Here is an 18,862-nt window from a genome sequence, read left to right on the forward strand (position 1 = left end):
TTCATCTACCTTCCCTCATGTTATTTTTAATATACACTGGCATGACTCAAAACAAATATGTACAAAAATCTGTTTTAATATTTTACAGCCTCATTTACAAAGATGCAGAGTACTCACAGCTTCCATAGGATCTAATGGGACTTGTGGAAACTCAGTATCTCTGAAAATCAGGCCATTAATTTTGAAAATGTGCATTAATTACTCTCTAGGCTGTAATAGCTCACCTGATATTACTATAATCTACATTCTTTTGAAAAAGTATATTTTTCACCTGGTACACTGCGCTTGCTCCTAAAAAGTAGTCATATCTTATCATGTAAAAGCTTCTTTATAACTGATCCAATTATTGACCTGTGGCATTGACCTTAATGAAATGTAATATTTCCAAAGGAATGGTACAATCCATTGTGTTAATCTGGTTGACAGGGATACTCTTGAAGGCTTCATGCTAACAATAGCTATGAAATTTATTGAAATAATTAACTTGATGAAACAAAACCATGTATTTCAACTAAGCAATAATTTAGGGAGTTTAAACTTCCATTTTCTAAATTACAGCTGGTCTAGAGTATGAAGCAATGTTTGCAGAATTTACCAAAGCACATGGTCTTTCAAAAGCATTTTGTGTTGCTAGATTTTCAGATCATATTTAAACATTTTTCTTCTGAAATGAGAGACATGCTACACCATGTTTATGAGTTACAAATTTTTGCAGATTAAAGAAAAACTGATACAAGTCTTAATTGTAGATTCTAGCAATAATTAATGTTAACAAATAGCAAAAGCCTATCGGGTAAGCATTCCTCCTCTGAATAATATCAATTATAACTCTATGTAACAAATGCAGTTCCTACGGTAAGTGATATCTTTGCTATACATCTTTAGACAATCCTTTTTTTTAAGGAGTGTCACTCTCAGTAGCCGCATTCTGTGTAATTTAGTGCTGTTAGATGCTTTCATGTCACATGGTTATAGCTAGGTAGATTAATAGGAAGTTCTATCTGGAAATTTCTTTCCTGTTATTGTTCTCCCCGAGCAGTTGATGGCTAAGTTAATTCTCTTTAGTTTTGTCATGCACTAAAGCACACATTGCCAAGCTATGATAAGCTTTACACAGGGAAAAAAAAGGGGTGGGGGGGGGGAGAGAGAGGAAGCCCTTGTGTCCATCAAAGTCTTAAACTTGCATTTTAAAGTTTGGCCTGACCTGATGTGCATTCAAAAAGCTTCAAAAGATATATATATATATATATATATATATATAATTTTTTTTTAAGAAAGGTTCAATATGTCCCGAGGCTATCGGTTTTGAGTTAAACTGGGTGAAGTAGAAATATTTTACTCATCAGCTTTGCAGTCACAGAGTTTGCCTCAGCTAGAACAAAACTGCTGAGGCATTTAGAGAAAATTAACCCCCCATCCTGGCAGCCAGATGTGACTGGTTTCTGATGAATGCACATGAGTGGGCTGAAAAATCAAGAGACTGTGAAATTCCTGTCAGGTCCGTACAGTGCAGAATGGGCTATTGACTGCTTTCTATATTTTCCTCCATCATTCTTCTTGAACACTGCCATTAATTTCCTCTCCTACTCTGACTTGGGATTTTTTCTTTTTTTTTTTTCATCCCCCCCCTTCCTCCTTTTTTGCCTCTGTCCCCCCCTCCCGCCCCCCGGCTCCCTTTCCAGCTGTGTGTGCTGCAGAGCAGGATGCGCAGGGCGCTGGCGGCGTACTTGAGCCAGCGTGGGCTCTACGGCCAGGCTGGGCTGGCGAGGATCCAGGCAGCCTCTCAGGAGAACGCTCAGAAAATATTAGCTGTGCAGGTAGGTGATTGCAGGGAAGTAGGAAAGATCATTCTGATCTAGATTGAAAAGCAAATGATGGGTAGTGTGATGAAGCATTAAAACCATATCCCATCAGAGTTTTATAAATTTTTAACCTCTTTAATAAACTGGAATTGCATGAAGGATGAATTCAGTAAGTTAGCACATATACCATGCATAGTTTGGGGAAAAAAAAAAAGGGGGGGGGGGGGAAACAAGGAACAAAAAAAAGAGATTAGATTTATTTCTCACAAACCTTTGAAAAGATTATTATAAATATATTGGATTATTGGATATAAATATTTGAAACACAGAGCGGCATTAGTATAGCTGCTCAGTTGTTTTAGAAAATGTTATTCCGTCCTGTTTTGTGCAAATATTATTTCCATGTTAAACAATATTGTCATTTTCATTGTATTTATATTTAATTTCTTTAGCATGGGACTGTTTTTAGAAGTACCATACCTTCCCAGCTCAGTTATATGATAACTTTCCCTTATTTGTAAAGAAGCAATGTTGTGGAGTTATAAGATTTAAGATATGGTTTCCAGAAATATATTGTTTTTCATTTTATGACTTGTTCCCCAGGTATATATATTTACTAGGAAAAATAACTATTATATAATATATGGTTTGAATGTTCTTGTTCTTTTTGTCTTGTGCAATGGTATCTTATTCACATTTCTGTAAAGCTACTCCTTTCAATCTCTTCCCATAGTTAATGGCCATAACCAGATGGCGTTTGTGAAGGGTTTTTAAAAGACTTAAAAATTTCTTTGGATTTATTCCTTGCAAAAGAAGCTATGTTGATGATGCAGCTTTAGTGCAGCATGTTATTATAAACCTTGATTTGTAATTTTTAACACTTGGGCTTTGTTGTATGATTGCGCAAGCAATGTTATTAAATTTTAATATTATACAATTGTACTTCCCAGTTAATACCTGATGCATTAAAGTAAAAGCTAACTTGAGTGAGTTCTAGAACTCCAATAAACTGCACCAACATCATGCTCAGATTTCAGAATTTCACTAGATAGAGAGGATTTTTATGTTAAAATTCCAGTTTTCCATATATTTTCTACTGCTATAAGAAGTAGGAAATATTATCATATTAAAATCAGAAATTCAAAAAAATAAAATTACAATAAAAATACACTTGCTTTTTGTACACAAATATTTGAAATACTTTCTTGGATTTATGTTTTATGGATTTGTTTTATTTTCTTGTTTTATGGATTTGTTTTTGTGTTGTATTTGTTAAATATTGCATGAACTGTGTGCCAGTGGAGACAGGTAAGTGGAGAATTACACTTTTTTCGTTCACATTTCTCATTTAGCATTTGAAAAACTGGAAAAGCTGCTTTTTCGTTTTTGCTGTGGGATAGCTGTGAATAATTCTGTTCTCTCCTATGTTCAACTACTCCAATAGTGAGTGAAGAAAATAGGTGATTGATGTTCAGCCTAAAGCTCATGAATAATAATAACAGGGACATAGAACCCACAGGTGGCAGCTGGTTTCCTCACATATGAATCTTTACATTAGTCTAATGTTACACAGTATTTTAATGGATGTACTATGAACCTCACATACCATTGAACATTATGTCAATAAGTAGTCCATATTTTAATTAATTAGTTTTTCACAAGTCCTTCACCTTAGCATAATTTTTTCCATGTATGTCTTTCACGCTGAGAAGCCATGTCTGTAAATCTTGTCTTCCTGAGTAACCCAACTAATGACAGAGGTGGATCTAAGTTAAGCTTTAAGACATAAAGCCCTGTGGCATTTGGGGGTATTCAGAGCAGCTGAGACCTACCAGAGATAACATTTTGTTCAAAGTCTGGTAAAAAATCTGCTCCCTGCCCACTTTCATTGTCTGCGGCATCCATTTCTGACAAAGGTTCTGGTATTCTAAAATTCTTGCTATATTTTCATGCAGTTTGCCTGGAAAAAACTTACCATTAAAATAATGAACAAGGAAAGGATATAAAATTAAAATGGAAACTAGTTCAGCTATGAGCAATTACCAAGGTATTTGGATGAGTATTTCCCCTCAGAAAATATGACATTTTTATATTTTAGAGGTCTTGGCAATGATTTATTTACATGTGGACCAGTTTCTTTACTTTATCTGTGTCATTGTCAGATCACTCTATCCTTCTCCGAATTAAGTTCTTACCCTGATGGCATTCAGCATGGTGGCAGGCACTTCCAAAATAACATGACGGCCATTCCTCTCCCCTCCTTTCCTCTCAGCAAGAAATACACTTTTCTTGCTGTTGTTTCTTATGGCCGTCTCACATTACCATGTGAGGCTGAGGACCTGCTGTGCTGAGCTGCATGAGAGTGTGCAGCATGGAGGTGATTTCGGCTCATGAGCGCTTGCGTTCCAGCAGCTACATTGACTAGAGCAAACAGGAGCAGGTGAATCACAAAGGAAGAGTGAATTAGGAGAGGCAGTAGACACAGTACATTGACTACCTAAGTGTTTTCTAATATTTTACAGAAGCCATGACCTGGGTGCGATCCAAAGAAAGACTTAAAAGTAGATAATGCAGGATTGTTGTTCTTTTTTCTTTTCTTTTCTTTTCTTTTTTTCTTTTCTATTTTTTTTAACCTTTCCAGCAGGAACTTTTTAACCAGCAACACTCTCCGGTTACACACAGTGTCAAAGTTTGGGTAAAACTATGATGTGAAAACCAAGAGCTACCTCAGACTGGACGACAGATTGCACCAATGTTTCCTCATTGCTATTCTACACTGCTAGGCCTACTTTTAAAAGTCTATATTTGCCTTCCCATTGTTTCCAACAGTGGAGATAGACCATAGTACCTGTAAAACATCGTGGTCCAGAGGGAATAGCCATGGCCTAGATGAGACCATGACAGTGCCAAGGACATTAGTGAGGATTAACAGGTATCAGTGGAGTTAGTTATCAACCAAAACAAATCAAAATAAAAAGCAAAACCTTAGGTGGGATGCCACTCAATAACAAAGTCCTTTAGTTAATGATAACTTGGAAAAACAAAGCAAAACAAAACAAAGCAAAAGATTATTGCAATTAAATCTCCCTTAAAGTAATTAAGTTGAAAAAGTAGTTAAATTAAAAGAAGAACTTCACAATCATGGCAAGTTCCTTTGGTGTGTGGTGTCTCAAAATTATTTCAGAAAGAATTTTATGTAGTACAAGTACCAATTTCTATCAGCACCAAACTGGGCATCAGTGCGAGATTTGCCATTGGTCGTTCTCCCTGAGAGTTAAGCAGGGATCTGAGCTTGTTCTTAATTGCAGGCTTCCCTCCCTATCATACTGCTAACACGGGCCCTTGGCTAAGCTAAAACTAATATCAGATTCTGTGCATGTCCAATTTGGAGGTATTGGGAAGACAAAATATGTTGCTATGTCAGCTACTTTGTCTGTGAAGCTATCATACAGAAGTGTGTCTGGCAAGTGATGGGAAAAAAAAATAGTGCCATCAGCCTGGCACATTCCTGACCTCTCCTGAGAACTTAGCTTCACTGCATGGAGGAAGGAGGGACGAGAGGAAGCGCACATCTTAAAAACACTTTTGAAATCTGGAGATCTGCTTACCAACCCTAAATTTGTAACTGTATTAAACTGAATGGGAGTGCTTAGGATTAGTGCAAAATGAGCAGTGTATCCCCAGCAGCACACAGCTCCTTGGAGGAATCTGCAGTCCCCAGAAACAGCAGCCAAGCTGATGCTTGCCATCACTGCCTTAAATGTCCTAGGGACAGAATTTTTGCTTTGCCATGCTTAGGGTGGCAAAGGCAGAGTGCCTCCTTAGCTATCTGTCCAGCTTTAGCACTGGCTGTAGACGTTTCTGGTCTGCTGTGCCTCATCCAACAGCAGTTTCTTCATCAGGAAATCATAACCAGAAAGCACCAGCTTCTGGATGCACCTCCTTTTAGATCTCTGTTCTGAATAAGAAACACCAAAAACATTATTTTGTATGTAGGAGAAAGTAGTAGAGGTGAATATATGCTTACTGAGCTCTTGCTGTGTGATTGGAGGTAAGACATACCATCCAAAGCACCAACAATAGGAGTGTGAACCAAGAAGGTAGAATTATGGGAGTCAGCCTCTACTAAACATTAGCTTCTGCTTTCCTCATGCTAAGGGTCAGTAGTCTATATTGTACATAGTAGCATTAATAGTTAAAAAAAAAAAAAAAAAAAAAAAAAAACAATAAAAAATAAAAAATAAGTTGGCAATCAAATCAACTTCTACAGCAGAGATCAATTGCTAAAATTATTTATACTTTCAATTTTGGCTCTTTATCTATTTTATTTTTGTAGAGCAAAGTATAGGACTTTTCTTAAGCAAGAGTATTTTATCTTATGCTTGACCTTTTTCCAAGCAGTTTCCAGTTTAAAGAATTCCTTTGCAACTGCCTGATTGCAACTTCATTCTGTGAAGTTTATATATATGCCTAATGGCTCTGATAAGAGACTTTGTTTTTATCATGACATTCTATGAGCTCCTCTGTAGATTACACTGATTCTTCAAAGAGAGAAACAAATACTATTGCTGAAGTCAGTGACAGTTTGCCTTCAGATAAAAGCTTCATGGAGATTTTTTCTTGTTGGTGTTTGAAGAAAAGTGACAGAGCAACATGGGGAAAATTTCATCCTCCCTGTAGGTGCTGTCTATATTCTATAGTTTGCTGGAGGACTTCAGACCTCAAAAATCCTCCTGAAATTGATAAATACAGTCTTAATCCATCAGTAAATAATAAAAGTAACTTATTTAGTATAAGAAACTTGAGAAGAAATAAATGAAACCTTTTCTTCCAAAAGTGTATGGGAAAAGTATTTGTTCAGTCAGTGACTTTTGTTTTCCCAATAACATTTTGGAGTTTCAATAACTTGGCTCTTGAGTAAGTTCAATTAGCTATCTAATTGCAAAAATGATATATGATGGCAGATGTAGCTTTATTTAGGATTGTGACTGGACTTTAACCCTGACAGTCTTCAATTTAGTTCACCATTTTAGATGATTTATCTTGACTATTGTTCTGTCAAAATTATTTTAGGAGCTAAAGTGCTATCAAAAATATTGCAGCTTTAGAGTATTTAATAATTATTATTTTTTTTTTTTATGATGGTGGCACCACAAAGGTACCTTTTTAACCAGTACAAGATTACTGGCATAATTTTTAATACATCTGACCTTAGTCAGCCACTCACACTAGTGTAACATGGTTTGAAAATAAAATATCAAGATTTAGAATTCAGAAGCTTATTTCAGGAAGTGTTTTTTACCCATTTTGAGTAAGTGAAAATTGTTTCATAAGACAAAAAGGATCTGATGGATCAGACCACAGACTGTCATTTTGACTCCAGAATATGTTCATTATTTATAAGTTTTCCACAGCTTTACATTACTTCATTGATTAACCTGAAATCCTTAAAAACCTTTTGGCTAAATTTTAAGGTGTTATTGTTTAAAATAGTTCCACTGTATTGATATATGCTAGTTTACACTAGAAAAGAGTTTTGATCTATTTTAGATAGTCTTTATTTGGTCAATTTTTGTAGAAATTTCCAGAGAAAGGACAATTTTTGTCTAAGGCTTTAGGACTTCGCTGATCTACAGGGGACATCTCTGTGGATTTCTCTGTGCATACTATGTCTTACCTGAGGAAATGTTTTCCTAAATCTGCAAAATTCCCATGGTTTTCATGTTTTCATAGCTCCCTATTCTACCTCCACACAGGAAAGAGAGTGCAGTTCCACTAGGGCCAGGAACCATTATAACGTTGCATATTACAAGCAGGGTCTTTTTTTTTTTTTTTTTTTTTTTTTTTTTCCTCTTTGTTTTCTGAAAACCACTCATTCTTAACTTGCTTCTTATCTGTCAGATGGTAGTCAGTTTAAGTACATCTTCTGTTCTCTAACTTATTAACACAGGTGTGTTATGGTGTCCCCCAGGGCTGATGCTCTTCAAAATCTATGCTCTCTCTTTTATTTTTCTCTGTTATGGGTTGAGTTATCACAATTTATGCTGATTACACTCAGTTGTATCTTTTTTGCCTGCTGATTTCACTTTAGCAGTCTTGCTGTTTCTGCCTTGTCTTGGAGACATATGGGGTTAGATGACAGATAACTTTTCTTGAGGGGACATAGCTACACACCTTTTAATTAATTCTAAGCTTTTTTACTTTTGCTAAGCTTTTGTTACATTTATTCATAGTAAACATTTACAATTTTGAAATTAAATTTTGCTGATTTTATTATACATTTATGAAATATTATTTTTGTACAGTTAAAAGGAAATTGAGACCAAAAAGGCAGTTATTTTTGCTTCTGCTCATGGTAGTGATGTTTCTGAGTGGAAGAATTTGTTACTTGATCAATAGGTTTCTGAATAAACATGTAAATCAACATCCAATATATAGTTTCTAAAAATTCATGGTTGTCCTCTGAAACCCTTATTAATTTTGCATCATAACACCTACAATTATTCAAAATTTGATATATTTTATTTCAATTTTTTAAATCTTTTTTTGTTGTTGTTGTTTTTGATTTTTGCAGATTCAATTGATAACCCTGAAAAGCATTCACCAAAGGATTTTGCTTATCGTGTATGTGTAGTGACAAATACAACTGCCCTGGAATAGACACAAAAATGTTCATAACCATGTATTTTGTTGTTGCACAATATGAGGGAATTCTCTAGTGAAGGAGTGGAAAGTAATCTCAAAATGAGCCCAATTCCAAAAAACAGTTACAGTCTGCTTGATTTCCTTGCTCATTTTCATGGTCTGTCATTTTAATTATCACATAGCAAAATTCTGATGTCTCTATTATGACATCACTTCCTTTTCACTTTTGAAGTGTACATTTCATCTGACACAACTCCTTTGCATTTAGTTGTATGTGCCACTTACACCTTACAGCACCTTGCTTCTTGTGCTTTATATTAATACTTTATTTTTCAAAGCATCATGTCCAAAGACTAAGATAACCTCAAATTTTCAGGCATGCACAGGAACTAACCTCAAATTTTCAGGCATGCACAGGAACACCTAAAGAAACTTTAACTGGCTGCCTCTTCTGTGGCTTCACTTTAAAGTTTCAGTAGATTAGTAAACAGGATAGGAATGAAATCGCTTAGAAATGAGAATAACACTTAAAAGCTGTAGTTTATATCAGGGAAGAAAACAAAAACAAAACAAACAAACAAACAAACAAAAAAAAGTAGGACATTTGTGTTTACCAGACCAGAATCACCACCTGAAGGACAGTTCTGCTAATAGACCGTCAGTGATGGAGGCTAGAAGATGGCCTCTGGAAACAAACAAATTGGTCTCGTATTTTTAAGATTAGTCTCAGCAGGATTATTGTTGTGATGAGTTATTTAGCTTGCTTGCCAGATATATATATATATGTTCTGTGTGCGCAGAAATATGTACCAGTGTTTTGAGTACTAAAAATTGTGACCTAGCAAAAATGGAACAATAACATCTAATCTAGGATATTTATTTTTAAATTTCTTTTAAAAGAAGAATTCCTATGAGTTACATTTCTTCACTATTCAGAACCACTTACTAGAATGCATCCTCATATGTTACCAGAATAGTTCTACTTGTTCACACTCTTACACTTTCTAACTTCCAAACACAGATATGCTGTAACTTAAAACATGCTGACTAATGGAAAGATATAGACCACATTTTTTAATAATGAAACACAAGGTTACAGATTTAAAAGATTTCTATATGTAACTGATATCTAATTTTACCTCTTGATGAAATGACTATACAATCTTCATTTCCCATTAAGCACAAATTATTCTCCAATTAAAGAGAATTAGAATTCAGAAATGTAGTCTATGAATTCATATTCATTTCACTTGCAATTCTGATAACTTACATTTGTGGGCCAAACAGACAAAACTGCAGTCACATCTGAAGAACTCAAAAACCTAAAATCTCTGCTGCTTTTATTGTCAGCAGGACAACTCAAATCAGTAGATCCTAAAAGACAAGAAGACAGAACCTCTGACTACCAGCTTCTTAAAAAATGATCCACTGAAAGATGTCACTGCTACAGTAATCTTTAAATCTTAAATTATTTTCTGTATATCCTTTCAGAGTGATTCAGAAATTTAGTTTAAAACTTCATAGAATAAAAATTTGATGAAACACTGGATCATGTATTGTGAAGTTTTCAAATAACATTGAAGTAGTTACGCTTGATGCCTTTTCCAGAACATGAAAACTACTGGATTACTTTTTCTTGAAGTAGCATAAATGTTAAGTATTGAATTAAATAACTAGAATCTTTATAGAAGTATGTACGCACAATAATTTAAACAAACAGCAATAAATAAATAGAATCAAAGAATCTTAAAACATGGTGAGTTGGAAGGGACACACAGGGATTACTGAGTCCAGTTCCTGAATAAATAAAATGCAAGTACTTACATATTGAAATTTTTAAAAAATGTATAAATAAATAAAGTTTAATGGATCCTATGAAAGGGGATACTTGGCAACTTTCATAATATGGAATGCAGTCAGCTCTACCTATGGTTCAGGGAAGTCTTTCCTATTACACAAAAATAAGTTGAAGTAGTTCAAACAGCAGTACTTCACAATACAGCAATAATTTATTCAAGTTTTTGGTCCTTCCTAGTGAAATATATAGGAATCCCTGACTCTCCTTGCAGAGTTTTGGTTTGAGTAGATGTGCTATTAGATTATATCCTTTTATATCCAGGATAATATGGGAAAGTGCATACACAAACAAAATCTCGTTAAAGTATTTTACTATAGTTCTGTGAAAACTATATATTAGTTTGTTTGTTTGTGTTTTGTGTTGTTTTGTTTGTTTGTTTGTTTGTTTTTTCAGAGAAGTGCAGCCATTTCTCATCAATAATATTATTTTTCCAATATATGTTTTCTCCTGCTTTGAGGTAACAATGCTAAATAGAAGGAAAGCCATAGTTTTCTTAAGCAACACTGTCTAGAAAAGAGAAAACATAGTTTGAATATGCTATATGTTTCCACTAGCTTAACTGATACAAGATAACCTGTACAAGAATAGAGGGATCAAGTTTACAAATAGTTCAATTTAATACAAAATGCTGAGTTTTTGAGGCATTTGTGCAAAAGTAACTATACATATTGGGATATTGGCTTCAAGTTTAATGCCAAGATATATGCAATATTGAATCTCTATAGCTCATGAACCCCTCTTTCAAGAATTTGGCCCAAAATTACAAACCTTTTAGAGATAATTTGGATCATAAGATTCCTTTTGTAAGCTAAGTGAGAATGATTCTATCTCCATTCAGAACAAATGGTATGAATGACAAGAGAATGCAGCAATAAGCCAACAAGTAAGATGGCTATTTAGTTGTTATGTGTCAAAAAGAAAAGGAAGTGACACTTCTTAGATTTGCTTTTCCAGCAATTGACAGAAGCCTTCAGTATATGATTAAGAAAGGTTAAAGTCCATTTTTACAAAGACAAGATTAAGGAAGATTAAGGATTTACAAAGTTATAATATTGCTAAACAAACAAATACCTAACACTGGTTTTGTGAGTTAAAAAAAAAAAAAAAAAAAAAAAAAATCTTTATCCAGTACACTGAGTAAAGAATCAGAGAAATGACATTTTAAATTAATGATTCAACCTTGCAACATCACTTTGGGCTATCTGAAGCTGAGTAACCTCCTTCTATCCATTTTAAACGTGTATCAAAACACAGGTTTAATGATGAACTGTTTACATGTTGAAAGCTCCTTTTTGGCAGCTCTTCTGTTCTTGTCGTTACCTGAATTAATTATGGTAGTTCAGAACATCTCTAGTAAACATGCTGATATATCATAGATTATAAACTCATCTGCTGAACTCTTAACCATCATTGCAAAGTAGATTATTTTATTTAAAGACAGCAGTTTAAAAATTTAGACATTTAATTTAATTATCCTCTCCCAGAAGTATAAGAAGAAATTAGAGTCCTAGTGTGAATAGCATTATACTTGTATAAGAAAACTTACAGGAGCATTTTTTCCTCAAACTCAATAATTTTAGTTATAATCACTAACTATGTTTTTGTTTTACAGAAACAGTATGATTTGGAAAAAGAATAAAATTGCTTTTAAAGTACAAAAATAATTATGAACCACTTGAAATGTAATGTCTGTATTTTATTTCTCATCAGAATTCATTAGTGTGTAACATCAATAATTTAGCCCATCATTTGCCAACACTGACTTGGCTCAGTAGTTCAATCATGTAACCCTGTAAACTCACTTTCCATTAAAATGAATGTTGCTGACAAAGGATAACTAAAGAGATACTTCATTTATTAGCTAAAGAGATACTTCATTTATCAACATTTTTAAATTAGGAGTTTGGGACCACAGACACTTAGCTGGATAAATTATTCAAAGGAATCTTTGCATTAGGCCTAAAGATGTTTGTAGAATCAAATACAATGTTATCCAGAATTATAACTGCCTTTCATTTGTGTAACATGTAATTCACAGTATACTATTCCAGAAACCAACAGAGCCACCTGCAGAGAATCAAATGACCTACCAGAATGAAATCCTGACTGTCATATACAAAATTATAAAATGTGTAATAGTTATCCCATGTTTTGATTGACTTAATCAAGCATTTCCCATGGAAAACTCCTATAAGGAACTTCTTGCAACAGGCACTGTAATCTCCCAAAGTTGCATCTGTAGCATTAAATATTTTACATTATTTTACTACAAGCAGCCTCTTCAAAAACTACTCATTAGCTTCTCCAAATACATCCTTTAAGACCATTCAGGTTTCAGATGAAACATATCAGCTTGTTGCTTCTCCAGCCTATTTCCTAAACAACTATCCTTTTTTACCTGGTTTAATTTTCCAAACTTCAACCTGTTATTAAATTATTATTATTATTATTATTATTATTATTATTATTATTATTATTTCTTTATTTTGCTGGCATATTACAATTTGAACATAAACTTTTTCTTTATAAAAAATTACTTGAAATGTGGGGACAAAGTTAGGAATAAAATAAAAACCTCTCAGATCATGTCATTGAGAAACCAATTCCTTCCTAAGGACAAATCAGTAAACATCTGTCATAAAGCCAACATAACAGGACTGTCATCTGACCGTGCACTCAAAGGACTGATGCTGGTGGTACAGAAGGAAGGAAACAATTAAGGCGATAAGCAGAAAGTGAATAAAGATGTTACAAGACCAGTTTGTTGCAAAATGGGACATTGCTATCCATTCCACTTATTCTTTTCTTTGCGCTGGTGGTATTCTTAACCTAGAGGCAAGAACCACTCTTTCTTTTGAGCAATGTTCCAAGTAAATTGTGTTAACGTCACTGTGCTCACAAGTTGTAATGCATTCTTAGCATACTCCAGGCTGAGAAGTAAAGGGTTGCATTTAGGTATTTGTTTCCAACCATTCCCATAATCATTTTTGAAAAGGGAGTGAGATATATTCCCTGGGCCTGAGCACTGTGGTAACTGAGCTTGCATGTGGTAGCAGAGCAGAAGTCTGCAAGTGAGGTAAAGGCCACTTTAGCCACTACAAGTGGCTAATTCAGGGGACTGAGAAGGTGTGTACAAGGACTATTTTTTGGGGAGGAGGTTTTTTTTATTTATTTTGTGGGGTAGGGAGTGGGGTGGGAAGGATATGCCTTAGAGAATTACTTAGAGAGTTATTCTTCAGATGAATTTTGAAGAAAATGAGAACAGAAACAGTTCTCTTTTAGTATAGTTAGACCTGTATTTCTCATCTCTGTGATATGCAGCACTGCTACAGGTGTATGCAATCTGTATCATCACTTGATTCAGCACCAGTTTTGGTGTTCCTATGAGTAGAAGATGCAGGAAGAGCAATTTACTTCTTATTTACTCTCCTCCAAAACCGTGATGGGTCACAGAAGTTTCACTGAGTTGCTTTAGCATGACAGCTTGTCACAACTATCGTGGAATTTTAGTGGAGCATTTTAATTATCTATAATAACTGCAGAAAATCCTCTTTTTCATTTGGCACAGATTTTCAAAGCCACCAGTTTAAGTTTTGTTACAATTTCTGAAATAAGAAAATTAAAGGGTACACAAAACAAGAAGTTTTTTAATGCTATGCTTCACTCCAGTTAACCTTCAGGGACTAGGAAGCCTTGCAAAATAAAATACACACTTGAATTTGGTCCCATTAAAGTTTATGAAGTTATGATGAAGTTTATACTGGCTTCCTTGGATACTGAGCTATTTTCTTCAGGATAAAGGAAGAAGAATTTGAGATAATATACATATGCTCACTATTTTGCCTTGTAACAAAACTTGCATTCTGAAAGCTAAAATTACATTTTTATTTTAAAAGTAAGTGTTGTGGTGATAGCTTTGTTATAATCTTGATGGCCTAAGAACATAAACAAAGGAGATTTATAAGGAAAGACATTATCTTTTACTATACTGGAAAAGAAGACAAACTTTTGAGCACACTTGCTCTTCCTGTTAGCATTTTTTCTTGTATCTATCATATCTGAAACAATGTTGAGCGTTGTTATGTTCTTAGTTTCAGTAGTATATTCATCAGTACTCTATCATTCTGTTTAAAATGTACATATATAATTATGCAGCAGAGACTATATACTGATCTTTCTTAGATCCTAATATCTTATTTAACTCAATATAATAATCACTCTCTACATTCAGTACTGACTCCTTTGACCTATACAGATGATGAGTCTAACCACTGCTGGTGTTACATTATTACCTTTCTTTTCCATTTATTTCTCATTCTTTTTAATTCCTACTTCTTAACAGGTAGAATTTAAATATCAGGAAAATTTAGAGGAGATGATGAAAGATATTATTTGCCTAGATAGGTAAGATTAGTGTTTGAGATTAGAGACCTCAAATGTGGTGATGCAGTCTTCTGAATTAACTTGCAACTTTTCCTTGCTTTCTCTAATTTTCTCAGTTTCATGTGTTTTGAAGATAAAATGCCAGGTGCTGTCTTACTTCTATTGATCTTCTAAGAGCTGATTTTTTTCCTGTATATAAGCCATTAGAATTTTTCATTGTTTTATCGTTACTCAAACAGCATATAATTCTGGAACTCAATCTGTAATAGTCTGACAGTGTCAGTGTCAGACAGATACGATGACAGTGTCAGTGACAGATACGATGCTCCCCAGTAACCATTCAGGTTGAGAAGTCATGCACTTCAGCTTCTCCAGTATAATTTCTGCTTTATCAAGATCAATGTACATAAAAGTGGCCTGCATTTGATCTGGAATAATTTTTAAAAGTTTTTAAGTAGAATTGTGTCTTGGTATAGCAATTTGCTATTAGGCAATAATAGAGATTCTTCCTTTTCAAAACTAAAATAATCTTTTATTGGAACAAATTATTGACAGATGATTTTGGTGCACAGTCAACTTTCTTTGGGGTTAAGAGAAATCTATGAGATATGTGTGCATTCCTTCTACAGCAGCATTTGCAATTTTCTGTCTTTCCTGTATGGTGGAGGCAGCTGGCTTGGACAAAAATGTCCTTGCAGGACATGATGAAGAGAAACCAAGTGAGCCACTGCTTGACTTTCGCCCTCCCTGCCATACTTCCTGACCTTGACAAGTATGATGATTTAATGTCTCTTTTCAGAGACTAAGAATGTATTTGCAGAGTTGTGTGTGGATATATAGATCTTCTAGCTGTTTATAGGTTAATGCAGAACTTTCCTTTCTTGAGCTTCCATGTGTGCTACAGGGACAACAGAAGAAGTAGTATCTGACAGTGTGGAAACTCAAAAGGATAACTCCAAGTTTACTGGAAGGTCTTGTGAAATTCACAAGAAATTCGCATGGCAAATTTTGGCAAAAATTCTTTTCAACCTGTTTTCTTCTGTCTGTTCCGGGATAGGAAAATAATAGGAAGGAATATTGCTTAAGTTTATTCTGCTATTATAGTCTTCCCTACATTTCTCATCATGACCATTGTTGGGAAAAACAAACAAACAAACAAAACAAAACAAAACAAACAAACAACAGAAAAACAGTGGTTTAGATGCGCCTTTGGTTTGATTCCATGTTGCTGTTCATATGTTATGGTGTTATGGAACAATAAGAACCTCAACACTGATGTTGCTGGCTTCTAAAGCAATATGTGTATTTTCCAATTTGACATTCACCTTTTATTTATAGTTATATTATTATTATTCCTATATCCTTCTCTATACTTTCCTGATTATCTTGTCAATTTACTGTATCTTCACATATTTCAAGTATTCTGTATCTCTGTCAAGGAGCAGTTTGCATTTTTGCCCCCTTCCCCTCCCCTTTTATTTTCCCACCAGAAATCAGCTTAAGTTATTTATTTTTGAGGAACTCTTTCCAAAGTTACTTTAAATTATTTTACTAAAATATGTGGGGACAGGTTTGTACAAAAAGTCAGTTATAACTGGATTTGTATCACACCTAGGAAGAAAATGATTCTCTGGGAGTTAAGTTTAAAATACTCCCAAGTTATAATATTTATCAAACAATAATAGTTATTACATCTTTAAGCTAACAAGTTTGTGGATAAATCTCAAAGGAAATTAATCTTTGAGTACTTTTTTAGGAGTTATTGTTTGCCTACAGGCTTTTTGCTAGGCTTAGTTTAAAACCGGACAGAGATCATTCCCTCTTGTCTTTTTTTCCAATTCTTTCCTTCAGTAAATGACTCTTTGTAGGCCTCCACAGAGGAGAATTGTTCTAAAATAGGGGTCATCAGTAAAAGAACCAAGCCACCGTAGCTTAAAATTTTTCTGTCTTTCTCAAGCAATGTCATACCTCCTTGCCATTCCTATAATATGTTAGATAGAACTGTTGACAAATGTAGAGTCAGTAAGGATTATTAAGGACTCTGAGCCTCATTTTGATAGTTTTCTGTGTTTTAAATCTATTAATTTCATTACAGTAGCACCTTATTTACATCTGTGTGAAAATCAAGCATTACATTTGCCTTGTATTTTTAGTTTTTATTTCTAATGATTTGAGAGCTACTAGCATACGAAACTGTCAGCCTAATGGAGCAAATTGAAGATGAGTGACCATATATCATGTCACTGTGTATTTAAAATAAATGTTTTCAGTGTTTAAAATGAAATAATGATTTTTTTTTCATTGAAGCATTAATAAAGCATATGACTGTCATAAACTTAATTTGCTTAGTGCATTTTATAGGCACAGTAAAATGCAGCTTCCTTCTTAATAAGCTGAACTTTTTTTAGGGAAAGGAGTGGAAATATTCTCATGACCGTGTTCTTTATAAACATCTGATAGAAATGGCAACTAGAATAAAATGAAGCATTTCCTCAGTAACAACTATGCTGAGATCCAAATTGCTGTCCCATTGAAGCCTACAACCTAATTCAGAAATTTGTTTTACATGAATGTCATTGCATTGATGTAAATCACTCATGGAAATGAACTCAGAGGTATCATGTACAGTTGTTTTTCTATTTCAGGAGTGACAGAATACATCCACAGTTCTCAGTCTTCAGTTAATGGGAATACAAATGCATGCTAAACCTTGGCCCTAGATAGATGTATCAGTATCATTTTGTCAATGAGCCAGCACAGAAAATTTTCCTTTAAGACAATGCAATCTAATCTTAAATGTTTTATTAAATCTATTTTGAAATCAGGTCACTGTGGTTAATAAATTATCATTCGATGATTAACTTTCCCACTTGTAAACATTAGTTATTAAAAAACATTCTCAGAAAAAAAAATACAATATATGTTAATATTACCTTAATTTTATTACTCAAAGACAGTACATCAGATCCAAATAAAAGACATTGATACTCCAGACAAGATTGTTCTGGTGGAGATTGTTTTAATTATATTTTAAGAGTCTTGAATGGTTGATCTGCACTTAATTCCACAGCATCTTTAGAAAGCAGAACACCAAGAAAAATGGCACATTTTCAAATGCTAGCTTCTTTACTGAATGTAAACTTGAGCAAACAAAAAACAACAACAAAAAAAAAAACACTAAGAACTTAAGTGGCATCACATTTACAGCTTGTCAATAAGCCAAACTCTTCTGAGTTGCTTGCCATTACTTATTTTTTTTTTTTTTTTTTTTTAAGAATGGGAGATTTAGCTAAATAAGTACTACCATCACAGGGACAGGCAACTTGTTTCAGTTTTTAAATATTAAGGGCAGCTGTAAAATCAACATGAAACAAATAACCATGAGGAAAGCCAACTATGCATTTCTTTGCTTCAGCAGAAGAATAGGCACTTTGATTAAGGTAACAGTTACCAACACTGGGCTGCCTCACTGTGGTCTAGTGAAGAGCATGTGTTCGAGCTTCTCATGACAAGTCTGGAAAGAGTCATAGTCTCAACAAGTGGCCTAGAACCTCTGTGGAGGAAATTTCCTCTCAGGAGGTCTTCTTGTAATTTCCTTACATCAGAGTCCTTCATGTGGAAATAATCTCTTTCATGGTAAGGCAGACCTAGCTGGAAGTGATGGGCAAAGAAACATGACTTGTAGAGCTAGGTCTTCCAGTAAGTAGTGTCTGCCCTAAGCACTAAGCACTCAGAGCATCTGTGTGTCGTGGTTCTTGGTTGTCATGGTTCTTACCTGAGTACATTATTCATAGAATTACAGAATAGTCTGAGTTGGGAGGGACCTTAAAGACCACCTAGTTCCAAGCCCCCTGCCATGAGCAGGTACAACTCCCACCAGACCAGGTTGCTCTAAGCCCCATCCAACCTGGACTTGAACACTTCCGGGAATGGGGCATCCACAGCTTCTCTGGATAGCCTGTTACCAGAAGAAACCGGGCAACCTACACTACCATAACCTAGTTCCTAAATCACAAAAATATTAAAATTCTGAGGAGCAATGGAATGTATTTTAAGTTTGCTTTTCAACAGAAACAAAAATAGAAAAACAAACAAACAAACAAAACTTTTTAAACAGATACTAAGAGAAGTTCAGACACAGCTGTGCTGTGGGACACACAGAACACACAGTGGC

The 18,862-nt window shown here is 34.4% G+C and overlaps 1 protein-coding gene across 1 annotated transcript in view; it reads left to right on the forward strand.

Annotated features, from left to right (window-relative positions):
- Nucleotides 1-18,862, forward strand: part of CCDC178 (coiled-coil domain containing 178) — a gene marked incomplete at its 5' end in the record, with an annotated part of 178,331 nt that overhangs the window by 158,364 nt on the left and 1,105 nt on the right. The window contains one exon of the mRNA XM_084510917.1: nucleotides 1,683-1,817. Coding sequence (XP_084367043.1) covers nucleotides 1,683-1,817 — 135 coding nt within the window. The remainder of the gene's footprint in view (nucleotides 1-1,682; nucleotides 1,818-18,862) is intronic.

Source organism: Aythya ferina, assembly GCF_964211825.1.
Source record: "Aythya ferina genome assembly, chromosome: 2".
NCBI lineage: Eukaryota > Metazoa > Chordata > Aves > Anseriformes > Anatidae > Aythya > Aythya ferina.